The sequence below is a fragment of the Babylonia areolata genome, chromosome 19 (assembly GCF_041734735.1).
Source record: "Babylonia areolata isolate BAREFJ2019XMU chromosome 19, ASM4173473v1, whole genome shotgun sequence".
NCBI classification, from domain to species: Eukaryota; Metazoa; Mollusca; class Gastropoda; order Neogastropoda; family Buccinidae; genus Babylonia; species Babylonia areolata.
The window spans coordinates 32,304,249-32,320,155 of NC_134894.1; the positions used below are offsets into that span (position 1 = coordinate 32,304,249).

Consider the following 15,907-nt stretch of genomic DNA (forward strand, 5'->3'; position numbering starts at 1 on the left):
CCACGAAGAGTCACACTGCCACAATGCCTCCGGTCAGATGAGACCCTGCACGGTTGCTGATCGACACACTTTCGTTATATAACAGGCGCAGAGCCTGTCCTGTTTCAGATATTATTATTCACACATATTTTAGATTAAGTCATCGACCCCTCCCCTCCACGCCCCCCCCCCCCCACCACCACCCCCTGCCCCATATACACACATACACCACCCCTCCGAAACACAAACGCACACCATACACGTACACGCACACAAACACACGTACACGCACGCACACACACAAACACGTGCACGTACACGCGCGCGCACACACACACACACACACACACACACACACACTCACACACACACACAGACACACACACACACACACACACACACACACACACACATTTTTATACGTTCCTCAAACGTTAGTCTTCATGAATCTGCCAGTACCGAAAACTTCAACAAGGGGCTGGAGGCGGATGAGAAAGTAATGGAAACTTCATCACTGAGGTGACCAACCACTAGAAACAGTTCAGTTCAGATCAGTTACTCAAGGAGGCGTCGGACAAATCCATATACGCTACACCACCCCTCCGAAACACAAACGCACACCATACACGTACACGCACACAAACACACGTACACGCACGCACACACAAACACGTACTCGTACACACACACACACACACACACACACACACACACACACACACATTTTTATACGTTCCTCAAACGATAGTCTACATGAATCTGCCAGTACCGAAAACTTCAACAAGGGACTGGAGGCGGATGAGAAAGTAATGGAAACTTCATCACTGGGGTGACCAACCACTAGAAACAGTTCAGTTCAGATCAGTTACTCAAGGAGGCGTCGGACAATCCATATACGCTACACCACCAGAACAGGAGGGCGGGGAGGGTAACAACATTTCAGATTAAGCCAAGGATACTGGGTTCCTGTTTGAAACACTTGACAGGGATCTGTACTCATAGACCGTGTTCATTGGGAAACCGGAAGTCAGTGAAAAGTTCAGCCCCTTCACCTTGGGACGTCCGGATAAGACAACATGGCGACTCTGTCCGCTGAAACTGAAAGTGCGCTTGACTCAATGAAAGTTAAAGAACCGAAAGAGTATTTAAAAAAGAACGGACAACTGATATGTGAAAGTTCGTTGTGCAAAAATTTTCAATTGTCGCGGAACCAGAAACAAGAAGGCGAAGTCAAGTCAGTTTTCTGCTGTCACAGAGACATTTCTGCTGTCACAGCGACGATCAGCCTCACGCAGATTTTTAACAACTCAGTTGTGAAGAAACAAGTATCGCTCCTGTTTGTGACCCATTCATTCAGAATATATATACATTCCAGCATTTCATATTGTTGCTACATAGTATTAGTGAGAGAGAGAGTACGTTTCCATTGAAGCCAGCCAGTCTCCCCGAAGACACGTACAGACACCTGTAGCACTGGTTGGGAAAATGTGAGAAACACGTTCAATAGTAAGTAGGAGTAGTAAATGGAGTTTAACGACCTATCGGCATTTGGCGAAAAAGCTAAACACATTCAAAGACATCGCCTTGTATATACTAGTAATGTATTGAGTGGTTCCAATGCCCCAACTGCGCTGAATTCTGGGTTCTGTGGGGAAGAAAGAGTCAGATAAAAACTCACTTACACTGGAGAAGTTGAATTCATGGGACTCCACTCTGTGCGAGTGTCTGTCTTTGTCTCTTTGTCTCTCTGTCTTCTCTGTCTGTCTGTCTGACTGTCTCTGCCTGTCTGTCTGTCTCTCTATCTCGCTCTGTCTGTCTCTCTGTTTATCTACCTAATTATCTGCATACCTGTCTAATTATTGGCCTACCTGTTTGTCTATCCATCCAACCATGGATCGATGTATCCATCTGTCTATCCATCTGATTATCCTATTTTTTTCTCTCTTTTTTCGTTCTTTTTTCACATTTTTTACTTATCTATCTATCTATTTATTAGCAACTTTCAGCTCAGTACCGTAGTTGGTAGAGCAGCAAACCAGTCATCCTTGTGCCTTTGGATCTCAGCATAATTAACACTCCATAAAATCTTTCCAGGCCAGAACTCATGTCAGACACCACTCTTTCACACGCTCTTAAACCCTACTCACGCTGCCAGCCCTAGATCAGATTCCGAAGATGACCGCTCTGTCTGTCTCTGTCTGTCTGTCTCTGCTTCGCAATGACAGCAGACATGGCAGTTGATACAGATGTACAGTATAGGCCTACTTGTAACCTTACACTGCATCATGAAAATCACGTCACCGTCTTTCTGTTTGCGTATTGTGACAAATGTGGTAACAGTTTGTCGCAAAAAATATATAAAAAATAAAAGATAAAATAAAATAACAGCAACAACAACAAAAACAGGGTTGACTAAAACGAAACTATGCGTTCACGTCACCAAAGTCTGCCATGCACTTAGGTAAGTGTACAATGATAGCACCGAATCGTACTAATTAACTGGCGCAACACCTTTCCGCAACAACACTGTCAATTACCCACGTGCTCATTTATCATTTTGACGAAATGAATGTGACTGCCCATAAAAACGCCGAGCTCTCTTCAGCCAAAGTGCCTGATACTATGTGTCCGAAACGTGTCATTAATTTTAATATGCATACTGCCGGATTCACCCTGTGTGTCAACTCACAGGAGTAAAGACCCCTGAGTGGAGAACGCTTCCAACGGACAAAATGCACAGTCAGCGACTATCCCAGACTGATGTCATGGCTGCCAAGTCCTGCAAAGTTTATTCCGAACACAGCTCGGCGCGTGGACCTGCACTAAAGGCCACGCGCTCCAGGATTACGATAGAAATTAAACCGAAGTTCAGTCTTCAGTCTCAACATACTTCTCTGATGGTTCTTTTCTTCTTCTTCTTTTCTTTTTCAGGACTGTCACTCACAGGGAAAGTGCGTCACAAAAATCTAGTAGAAGAAAAAAGAAAAAGAAAAGATAGAGCAACCCAACCAGCCACATCTGTCCAATGTGTTTTATTTTCTTACCATGCTGACATATCACATTTTCATTCATATTCTGCTCTCTCTCTCTCTCTCTCTCTCTCTCTCTCTCTCTCCCATCATCCTGTTCCATCCACCCACCATTCCTCTCTATGTATCCCTGTATCTCTATCTCCATATCTTTGAATGTCTGTCTGTCTGTCTCTCCCTCTCTCTCTCCCCTTCACACTATTCCGTCTACCCTCCGTTCCTCCACGTTTCTCTGTCTCTTTCTCTGTCTGTCTGTCTGTCTCCCCTTCACACTATTCCTTCTACCCTCCGTTCCTCCATGTTTCTCTGTCTCTTTCTTTCTTTCTGTCTGTCTGTCTGTCTCTCCCCTCACCGTCCGTTCCTCTCCGTGTCTCTCTGTCTCTGTCTCTGTCTCTCTGGCAGACAAATACCCAAACCACGTAGGTGTGGACCGGCATTGTCAGACCTGTCCCGTTATAGAAGCGGGTCTACAGGTTCCACAGACAGGTATCAGGTTCTGCACACACTCAGAGTGCCGACTCAGTAGTCAGTGATCGCTCAGTCAGTGCCACTGAGTCACGTCAGTGCTATCCGATGTCTGTTTCATCAGCGTCCGGGTGTCTTATGTCAGTGTCTATGTCAGTGTCTGTGTCAGTGTCTGTGTCACACGGTCCGGGATATGTTCGTTTCACCTGGGTTCAATAATTGTATACATTGGGTGGGCGTTAAAAGGGTCACTTTATGCCATGCCCCCCCCCCCTCCAAGTCCCCCCTGCCCCTCCCCCCTCAAGCCCACACCCCCACCCCTCCACACACACACACCCTCCCCTCCCCTTCCTTCCAAACTCAAGATACATTTATGGGCCGACCTTTGAATGTTCTGCCATGCTCTCAAAAGTCCTCCAAAGCCGTACATGTTCAGTTTTCATCTCATTGTATTTTACGGATGCATCGATGTACAGTGTAAATGATTTCGATTCCCTCAGTTATACAATAGAATCATGTTTCAACCAAAATGTTGTTACTGAGATAGGATTAACACTGACGAACGTAAATAAACAAAAAACAAAAACATACACTTGAATTTCATGTCAGTAATTCACACAAACACACACACACACACACACACACAGGGGTGGGTGCGGGAGAGAGTGTCATACTCAACATACAGAGATAAACGCAATCAACACTTTTTCTTTCTTTTTTTTTTCAGCAGACAACATCAAGTTGATCAACACACATAAAAAGCTGAATCTACCGCCATTTTTGACTACACTGTAAACATTGTACACGTGTTCCACGTCAGTGGTTCTATCGCCCATTTTATTGTTTGTCAGTCAGTTTATCAGCAATTCGATCAGTCATCTCTGCTGTGGGGGACTGTGACACCCCGCACGCCGGCTGTCTATCAAGGTGGCACAATGGTTACAAACGCTGCCAATACAGTGTCCGTGAGGGTCTGGGTTCGAATCCCGCTCTCAGCCGCCCGGCCTTTTTCCCAAGTTAAGTGGAAAAAAAAATCAAACTGAGCGTCTACAGTAGACATTCGGATGCCGGAGACGATAAACCGAGGTCCCGTGTGCAGCACGCACTTGGCGCACTGTAAAAGAACCAACGACAAGAAAAGGGTTGTCCTCCGGCCGGCAAAATTCTGTCACGGTGGAAGAAATCCACTCTTGATAGGTACATAAATAATTATTACTGATGTATGCATGTAGGCCTACTCAAGGCCTGACTAAGCGCGTTGTGTTATACTGCTGGTCAGGCATCTACATGGCTAGCCGGCAGATGTGGCCGTGTAGCGTGTATGGATTTGTGCGATTGCAGTGAGCATCCTTGCGGAGAACTGAATTGAAACCGAGCCTCTAGTATTAATGCTATGTCACAATCATTTTAAAACAGTATTCTATTGCTATCATTATTCTCAACATTAAAGAAATAATAATAATAAAATATTTATTAAAAAATAAAAAAAAATAAAAACACACCGTTGTGTAGAAATATATCATAAATACATAACCAATAAAACTTGACATATTTTTTCAAGGTCAGCAGCAAACTGAGGAAATGTATCAGTAAAACATAAAATAGATTTTTTTTAATTACAAAGGCAGGGATAAAGAAATTAATTTCATCATTTCATTTTTGCAGGAGGGGGTGGGTGGGTAGAGATCGAGCGAGGGAAAGATTTGGGGAGGACTGGGGTGGGGGGGGGGAGGGGGAGAGGGAGGTTTTCGGGGTCGGGGAATGGAGGAAGCAGACTATCGCATGTCAGTGCAGCAAATTAACGTCACTTCCTGCCACAATTTTTAAAGGGTGACTGAACTGCCGCGATGACTGCTGTAGTAAGGTCGACTGGTTTCGGTTCGCTGATTCAGTGAGGCAAGTCTTTGCTGTCATTTGATCCTCTAATTACAACGTGTCAGTCTGATACAGGGGTACCAAATATTTTTGTGTTTTTTTTTCACGCCTCCAGTCCACTTTGTGTTTGCCGTGCCCTTCCTGCTTAGGCGGAGACCGATTTGTGTTTTGTGTGAACAGGGGTGTTAAGTTACAGGCACATAATTATAATGAAATTAAAGTCTGTTGCTGTGGAGAGAGCGTCATTACACTTCGGACACATCCGCAAGGGGGGTTGGGAGGGGGGTTGGCCAGCTCGATACTCTCCCCTACTCGTTATGGCCAACCTATAATCCCCTGTTCGATGTACCAACTTGATCGATAACTGTACCACATAGTATGGCTGTCCACCGGTAGGTATATAGATATTATAGTGTCCAGTAAGAATGATAAGCGATAATTACTAAAGCCAACTACCTCTGAAACTTGGAAATTCACAATCATCACGACAGTGACAGCAGTGTAAAGTCTGAAAGAAAAACAAAACAAAAGAACTTTCCAGAGTGTGCTGCTGCTTTTGAATCGTTTGTAACCTAGCACTGCTGGTTTTCTTACACACACACACACACCTCCACACAGCGTGTGTGAGAGCATGAGTGCGTGTGCTTTTCAAAACATGAGAATGCTGTCTTTAGAAAATTTCCAATTCATGCACAGGACAAAATCGCTCTGTGTGTGTGTGTGTCCATCCTGCTGTGGTCTGAGCTAGGTGTCTTTTACAGCACACGTGCTATATCTCCTTTTTCTGAACCTTTCCTCACACCTTGTGTTCTGGAAACAGAAATCTGCTAGTTATGCTGTTTGACAGAGACTTGTTAGTCTCTACCTCTGTGTGCATGTGTGTGTGTGTGTTTGCATGCATGTGTACCTGTTCATGTATAATAATATTAATAATAATAATGTACATTTATATAGCGCCCTTTCTCTATAAGACCTCAGGGCGCTTTACATGAAAGAAAAATATCACAAGTTACAAAACATTCATGACCACTCTTTCTCACCCCCCCTCCCTCCCACCTCCCCCCTCACACACACCATCTCCCCCTCCCACTCTACATACATCCAAAGTGAGCTGACATGGGTGGTGTTGGAGAACAAGGAAGCTGAGAGTGCTTACAGATAGGTTTTAAAAAGATGAGTATTTAGTGATGAGCGAAAAGCAGAAATAGAATCAGATGCACGGATATGATGAGGAAGGTTGTTCCAGATGTGAGGAGCAGCAAAGTAGAAAGAACGTTCACCATAGGTTCTTGTATTGACACGAGGAAGTATCAAAAGGTAACAGTAAGAGGAAGAGCGGAGTGTAAACACTGATAAGGGCAGAAAAATATGTAGGTCCTGCGGAGTGGAAAGCAGAATGGCAAAGACACGCAACTTTGTATTTAATTCTCGCTTCAGTGGAGAGCCAATGTAGAGTGTGGAGGTGAGGAGAAATGTGATCAGTACGTGGGACTCAAGTCAGATGGCCAGCATTGTTTTGAAGTTTTTGAATTTGCTGAAGAATATTATGTGAACAACCTATGAGAAGAGAATTACAGTAGTCAATTCGTGACAGCACACATGTGTATGTGTGTGTATGCGTACATGAGTGTTTGTCTGTTTGAGCATGTGTTTGCACACACTATCTGTGTGTGTGTATACGTGTTCGTGTGTGCATGTTTGTGTGTGTGTATGTGTGCGTGCGTGTGTGTGTGTGTGTGTGTATGTTTGTGCGCACACACATTTGAGAGAGACAGAGACATTCAAGACTGATGTCTTGCCCCTTTTCCTCCACACTCACTATTTTGTCATGTGTTTGATCTCACAACAGTTCTGTAGATGGCACATACTTAGGTCAGACTGAACAGAAGCAAAGTGGGATGGAGATATCATTTTATTCAGCATATACAGCAGCAGTCTTCTAAACATCAAGCTAAAGACACCCACTTTAATGTCCTGATGCGCAGTACAGTAACGACTGTCTAAACATCAAGGTAAAGACATCAACTTCAATATCCTGATATCATCATATATATATATATATATATATATATATATATATATATATATATATATAGTAATTTTCTGGACTTCAGTCCACATATCTTACATTTGTGAACATGGCAAGGGCATATATATACCATGTTTTTCGTACCCCCAGGTGCATACTTGACAAACACCATATTCATTACATTTGTTTATCTCTTTTTTCAGTTTTCTTTATAAATGAAAAATGTCAATGTAAGTAGAAACAAAATGAAAAAATAAAAAGTTTCTATATGCATACTAACACACACACACACACACACACACACACACACACACACACACACACAAAGGACTCAGGTTAGTAAATCCTAAGATTAAAAACTGAACACCCCACCACAAACCTGTTGGGCCCAATGGATGCTGAATGATGTGCTATTATCAGACTGAATAATAAATCCTGGCCATGATGTTGTTTTCCATAAAGAGTGAAAGAAGCATAAAAAAAAGAACAGTCTTGTTTTAACTTTTACAAGAGATATGCGCTTGCTGCCGTGTGGTGATTTTGAAAATCTCTAATTATTGCTCATGTTGGTCATTTTGTTCCTGCAAAGTTAAACCAAGATGCTTCTTCTTCCACTCCAAAAGAAAACAAATACATTTGGGTTTGGATTTATTATTCAATATATATATACATAGACAGACAGACAGATAGATCGACAGATAATATTATATTTAAATTGTGGAAGCTCACCATCATAAAATTCTTTGTAATTCCTGGTGTCACTGTTGATAACAATCTGTCTTGGTTATAACATATCAAAATGTTGTACAAAAGCATACTGAAAAGTATTCACCAGCTCTCCAAAATAAAACAAAACATTTTTTTCAGATTTGAAAAAAAAACAAGAAAAAAATCAACCAAAAAAAACCACAACAAAACAACAAAAACCAATGTTTTTCTTACCATGACCGCTCTCCCCAGGCCGGAAGAGCACTGCATCACCATCATGCAGCGCCACCCATTGTAAAAAAAAATCTGTATCATACACAACGCTTAACTTCTCTTACTGAGATGACAAAGTGCTTCTAATGTCTGTCCATTAACTCTGCGATGGTAAATCTGCATTATCATAAACCACGCTTAATTTCTCTTACTGAGATGATTCTCATGTCCATCCACTGACTCTGTGACGGTAAATCTGCATTATCATAAACCATGCTTAATTTCTCTTACTGAGATGACAAAATGATTCTGTTGTCTGTCCGTTAACTCTGCGATGGTAAATCTGCATTATCATAAACCATGCTTAATTTCTCTTACTGAGATGACAAAGTGATTCTGTTGTCTGTCCGTTAACTCTGCGATGGTAAATCAGCATTATCATAAACCATGCTTAATTTCTCTTACTGAGATGACAAAGTGATTCTGTTGTCTGTCCGTTAACTCTGCGATGGTAAATCTGCATTATCATAAACCATGCTTAATTTCTCTTACTGAGATGACAAAGTGATTCTGTTGTCTGTCCGTTAACTCTGCGATGGTAAATCAGCATTATCATGTTAAAAGGGGGGGTAGTGTAGCGGTGGGGACAGGGGTTGAGTAGGAGGTGAAGAGGTAGAGTAGGTGCACAATCCACTCTCTCCTCGTACCACAGCAGGGTCTTTTAGAAAGATGAATTGAGGTGTTTATTTCTCTAACTTAACAGCACACCTGGAACACACACAATATTAAAACCCAGGTTAAATCAATACCAAAACATATGCTAAACATAATTACACTGATGTAACAGAAACATCATTATGTTGCCTGGACAAGTAAACAACTCCACAGATAACCTTTCTCCATTCTGACACTCAATGTCTAGCCGTACACTCTCTTCTCAAAGAGATCTATGTAAAAATGTAAAACAAGCTTCATTTAGCTTACTATCAACAATCAGTGGCACATAAGTTAATGTGCACCAAATATATGACTGACAAATACTAACTCCCAGTGTTTAACTCCTGTTAAACCACCATACAATAATAGCTGTTGCACTAAGTATGTGGCAGAAAATTACAAACTCCCAGTGTTTAACTCCTGTTAAATCACCATACAATAATAGCTGCCGCACCAAGTATGTGGCAGACAATTACAAACTCTCAGTGTTTAACTCCTGTTAAATTATGATACAATAATAGCTGTTTCCATTAAGACTGAACAAATCTGTACTTTGTCTCTGCAAAGTATCTCATTGGTAAAATTTTTACATGGGAATCATATAGTTACCAAGTAATTTGGTAAATATATAGCAACCTGTGTGCACCAACATAGGACTGCCTCTCAGTGGTCTCAAATCTTATTGAACACACACAGCTATGTGTTACCCCACTGGCATATAACACATGACTACAGCACATGGTAATCACAACTACCAAGTCACACATGTTCCCCATGTTGCATTATCACTCATGTGCACACACACATGGAAACACATGAGCATACAGTTAGCCTGTAGATTTGTTCACCTTGAATATAACCATCACCACCTAACATACAAAATAGGTATGTCAAACCTCAAAATAACTCCAACTGTTGCAACCAAAACATTCTACACAGATGCAACACACATAATCTCTGTGTTTCTTTGTGACTGAATGCTTACATTGTTCCCACAGTATGTCAACAATTGACACACCACTGACATGTTACTGAACATTATCATTTAGGTAAGCCAAGATGCACAACCTGTAAGCCCAAACATGATGTCCAAGCATCATACCATAATATCAACCTGTAGGAAACAGGAAAGGGGGGGGGATACCCAAATATCCTAAACCAGTACTCCATTTAGTCATGTATTGGCTACATTGTGTATTTTAACCACTTTTCCCCTCAGTCACTAGCCTCAAATACAATTAAGCCATACACATGCTGGCTATGCTCTCTCACAAGTCATGGTATCTGCATCAACACATTCCAGTTACATTAACTGTGCAATACCACATCAGCTAAAAAGGATCTCTCAACACTCTTGTGACACAACATCACAATTCTACAAACTACAAACTGTTTCCAAAAACCATAAAGTAAATTGTCAACAAAGCAAATTACCAGTACAAGCATTACTCACAGCCCCCAAAGTTTTAGGGTTCACTTTATATTCATGTAGCAGAACACAATCCCACTGAGCCAGTGTGTTAGTCACAGAATCCAAGTATACCATAAATCAAGCATTCAACTAAGTCCGAAAAATAGATGATAGTTTGACACTCACAGCCCCCATGGTACTGTCTTGACCTTCTGGCTCTCCTGGCCTGCTCCAAGGAAGGAAAAGAAAGAAATCCCACTTGCCTATTCATTTTATCCTCTTCACAAGCTGGCGCCATATGCAAACTATCTTCCGACCCAGAACGTTTCCAATTGGCTGAAGTTAACAGACCAATCTGGGACCAACAGTGCTGGATTTGCACATCAGCACTTTTCTCACAGAACCCAGCATTGTCAAGGAGAAGGGGAGGGGGGGGGGGTGAAAAGAGGAAGGGAAGGAGGAGGAAAGATCGCCCAGCCCTGATTCTGTTCTAAAAGCTCATGATAAACACACCACACCATGTGGTGACAATTGAAGCAGACGCCATCCTGCCAGAGATCAACATGGATAGCACACACACACTACTGGTAGTGTCATGTGTGGTAAATATCAGAATCAGAGAGGAAGGGTCAACAAAGGAGAAAGCAGGTTTGATGTTGATGGAAAGGAAATGAAAAAGGGCAGGGGACTGTAAACATCTGTGGCATGACATCCCAGGAGACATCACATTTAATTAGTATTTATATTCCACAATAACTTGCTTCCTCTGGGCTCAGTGCTAGAGGGGGTGAGGAGGGGGTGTAAGCAGAGATAGATGCCAGGGAGGGGGCCTGTAGGGGGTAAGGGGGGGGGGGGGTGAAAAGGAGAGGGGGGGGGGGCTTAGGATAAATGGGGTGCCATACTATGAAGTATCAACCCCTATAAATTCTGGTCTTGCTATCTTGGCACTCTGTGGCCAAGGGTGAAGGGGAAGGGAGAGATGGTAGAAAAGGGAGGGGAGGGGAAGGGGGGTTGGCGGGGTTTACAGCCTGTCCGAGGAAGGAGTTCATTTAGTGTATTGGTAAGAAGAGAAGGGGGAAGGAAGGAGAGGACGGGGAATGGGAGTAGGAGGGGTCTGTCAGTAAGCAGCGTGTGCTGCAAAATCTCTACCATTGGTGCCTGACACACTATAACAATCATAAACCATGCTGATGACAAAGTGATTCTGTTGTCTGTCCGTTAACTCTGCGATGGTAAATCTGCATTATCATAAACCATGCTTAATTTCTCTTACTGAGATGACAAAGTGATTCTGTTGTCTGTCCGTTAACTCTGCGATGGTAAATCAGCATTATCATAAACCATGCTGATGACAAAGTGATTCTGTTGTCTGTCCGTTAACTCTGCGACGCTCCAGCGAATGCCTTGAGCACCTCATCCACTGCTTCAGCCAGGTTGTTTGCGATCAGGTCAGGGGTCACACTGGGGTGGTCCTCGTCAGAGGGTCTGGAAAATCACCAGGGTATGTTTGTGTCACTGTGTGTGCGTGCTCACAGTGATGGCTTCATTCTGGTAATCACATTTGCTTAAATCCAGTTTCTTCTTTGTCTTCTTCTTCGTTCACGGGCTGCAACTCCTACGTTCACTCATATGTACACAAGTGGGCTTTTACATGTATGACTATTTTTACCCCGCCATGCAAGCAGCCATACTCCGTTTTCAGGGGTAAATCCAGTTTAATCTGCACTTCTGAAGCAAGTTCCATAAGGTGTGAGGTCACTAGCCACATCTACTTTTTGTTTCTCTGCCTTAATATAGTAGTATTAAGCACTGGACAGGAATCAGACACATATGTGCACATTCACATGCACACACACAGGCATTCAACCCTACACATACACGCATATACACACAAAAATTAAAAACATAAATAGAATGGAATGATGTATTTTCTGTCAGATTTTAGTCATCATCGTAAACATTGTAAATTAATTTCTGGTGAGAAGGAAGTCTTTTTAATTATTATTTTTTTTACATCAGTTTTGATATACTTTGGCAGTTTGATAAAGTATATGTACACACACACACACACACACACACACACACAGAAGCATGCACACACTTGCTTGTACCCATGTGGCACAAACCAATTCACGGATACAGTGTCCATTAAAAACAAGACCATTTACAGTTAACGATATACATGGTAACAACTTTCAGTTAACCTGTGCAAGATATTACCTACCTGCATTCACTTGTGCTTACCTGTATTTGCCTGTCCTGACCAGCACACCACGCATGCCGCATTTCTGAGCTCCCCCCACATCGTTCTCTATGTCATCCCCCACCATCACTGTCTGTGAGAAAAACACAAAAAGTGTGTTTGAGTTCAGATACAATGACTGAACGGAAGCTGGTAATTGACACAAAACTGAAAGGACAAAGGGCAAAAGTACAGTGTGTGTGTGTGTAGAAATGCAGCATAGGGTAGAAAAGAGAAAAGATAAATATCACACACACACACACTAAAATAATCCATCTATCACCAACAAAAATACTAACATCTTGTGGCTTGGCACCCATACTGTCCAGAACTGAGAGGAAGAAAGTCTCTGAAGGCTTGCCCACCACCTCAGCCTTCAGCCCACAAGCGTACTGAAAGAAAAGTTAAAAGGTATTTCAAAAAAAACAACAATAAAAAAACAAGCAAGAAAACCACACAAGCACAGTGTGAAGACTGATACAATCTGCAAGCTGAAGTGTGAAATTGGTGATCATGATTCTGCATTACAAATGCATGCAATAAGATTAAATTGTAATAAAATGTGATGTGTTGTATAGTGCCGTGTTGTGTTGTAGTGCGCATTCAAACACACACACACACACAGACACACACACACTACATACACATGTATGTGCATCCATGAAATTACACACATACACATACAACTCATGAGTACACAAAAAAACACTTACACACATTATGATAAAAACACTACACACAGACTAACTAGTGGGTGTGCATGTGCCATATGTGTGTGGATATAAGAGTGTGTATCTGTGTGTATGTAAATGTGTGTGCATATCTGTGTGCATGTACATAAATGTTTGCATTGATTCTGTATACTTTGTGGGTGTGCCAAATGTGTGTGGATATAAGTGTGTATGTCTGTGTGTATGTAAATTATGTGTGTGCATATCTGCATGCATGTACATAAATGTCTGCATAGATTTTGTATACTTTGTGGGTGTTTCTTTAGGACAGTGCAGGGAGATACATACATGCCATACACCAAACACACACACACACACACACACACAGAGCTACCTCCAGAGCAGCCTTGTATGACCCGACATCCAACACCAATTTATTGTCTTCTTTGTAATATTTCCTGCAAAAAAACAAACAAAAAACCCTGAAAATATTTTAAAACATTTCTAACACGCAGTTAGTTTGTAATACCTGACAAAAATTTAGCCCACACAACAACAGCTGGTTGCTTCTCTTCCAACAAACCTATGTAACATGTAACACAGATCATTTAGTTGACTCTGCAATAGTACAAGCAATGCAACATGTTGTGACATTATCCATGTATAGTAACTTGGATGCCATGCAATGTGACACAGCTGGAGGCAGTGCAAAGTAACTTGCAAGACAATGCAATATAGTAACAATGAAATAAATACACAACGACAATACAAAAACAAATGACAGACCATATCACACAAACACAAAAATACAGCATGTACACAAAACATCATTTCTGCTCACCCCTGTCCCATGGAGATGAGCACAGGCGTTTCCATGGCAACAAGGGTCTGGAACGCTGCGTTGACATTGGCATAGGAGAAAGCATGAGCGGCGTCACCAAGAACCACACAGCTGGGATTGGTCTGGTCCACATGTTCAAAGTCGGGCTTCAGAGCTGTTCCACAGAAATGCTAGACCAAATCCAGTCTTCCAAAGACCATGTTTCATGTGACTGACTAAAATAGATTAAGTGAAAGGTTCCATAACCTTTTTATGGCCATCGGGGCAGTGATTTCATATCCACTGTATATGTGGCTTGGCACATGATAGCATAGCCCCAGCCCTCTCCTTTCACTGTGTAAACCTTCACAAACCAAAACTAGGTACCCATTCACACTGGAGAAGACAATAATAAACATATCATATGTACATGTACACGTAACAGGACATTGTTTTCCTGAATTATGTGCTTAGTCACTACATTGGATCAGGATCAGGATGAATATGTTGCAGAGGCCAATTTGACCATGTGTCTATAGAGAGATCCTTTATAACTTTCGTGACATTGAAATGAACAAACTACAAAGTGAGGGAGTTGTCTTACCAGGGTGTACAAGCAAGTAAGGGCGAAGACCCCTTTGCTGCAAGACACGGCAAACAGCAGGGGCAGGAGGGTAGACCTCCTCCTCTTTGATATCAAACCCTATGGCCTGTAGCCGTGTCACTAACTGGCTGCGGGTCGTTGTCGTCTCATTGGTGCAGAATCGCAGTGGCACTCCTGAAGACTTCAACCTGTGTATGAGAAAAGATGATAATGTCCATCAAAGCAACAACTGGTTATGATAGAACTACTGAGATTTTTTTTTTTTTTAAGACACAATGCATGCAAAGAGTATGTATGTTACACACATGCACATACACACACACTCACAGCCCGTCACTCAATAAAATGCTGGAACTGGCTCATCATTCTTTTGACACGCTGAGAGAGAGAGATTCGTACAGTCTCTAAAAAGATTGTCGTTGTTGTTTTTTTTATCACCAGTTGCGACACTGGTTAAATTGGTCTCTGGAACGATTTTGATTCTCCTCTGGTGCGTCACTAAATGTTATCATCTTTGAAGACGACCTTGGAAAAGATTTCCTAAAGAGGGCACACTGTTACCTCTTCACTGCATCCACAGAACCTTCGATTGCAACATCTTTCTCGTCCACACAGTTTTTCAGAACGCCAGAAATGTCCAGCAACACTGCTCGCACTGGTCGGTTTCTCAGTGCCATGGTGTCTGCTTGTGCTGTCAAGGGAGATCAATTTGATTGTTTCGTTCATTTCGCGACCCTTCGAGTTCTCTCTCGTGTAATGCATTTCGGACTGACGATAACCTTTGAACTAAGAACAAATACTGATACTTTTTATCGGCTTTGACTACCTTTTGTTTGGTTTGTTTTGTTTTGGTTGTTTTGCTGTCGGTGCTTTTGTTGTTCTAAGTTTTTTTGTTGTTGTTGTTTTTTTAAATACTTCGCTCTTCCTCTGTAATCATCATCCTAATAATGTTATTATTATGTCGCATTGTTTCTCAATAAATAAATAAATGATAATGCTGATGATAATAATTATGATAATAATCATTACATTGATAACGATAGTAATGGGGATAAACTCAATGTCGTTGTCAAAATTCAAAAAGGGGGAAAAAAAGAAAAGAAACATATTAAATGAAAAAAATAACTGACTGAATAAACAGATG

At 41.9% G+C, this 15,907-nt stretch overlaps 1 protein-coding gene across 1 annotated transcript; it reads right to left on the reverse strand.

Moving 5' to 3' along the window:
- Positions 1–11,374: 11,374 nt before the first annotated feature.
- On the reverse strand, positions 11,375–15,444 carry LOC143294274 (phospholysine phosphohistidine inorganic pyrophosphate phosphatase-like). Its single transcript, XM_076605710.1, has 7 exons — positions 15,325–15,444; positions 14,764–14,951; positions 14,181–14,334; positions 13,734–13,797; positions 12,968–13,060; positions 12,671–12,762; positions 11,375–11,911 (listed from the first exon to the last, which is right to left on the reverse strand). Exons 1-7 carry the CDS (start codon positions 15,438–15,440, stop codon positions 11,803–11,805), a joined length of 816 nt encoding a protein of 271 aa, XP_076461825.1. The 5' UTR covers positions 15,441–15,444; the 3' UTR covers positions 11,375–11,802.
- Between the last annotated feature and the right edge of the window lie 463 nt (positions 15,445–15,907).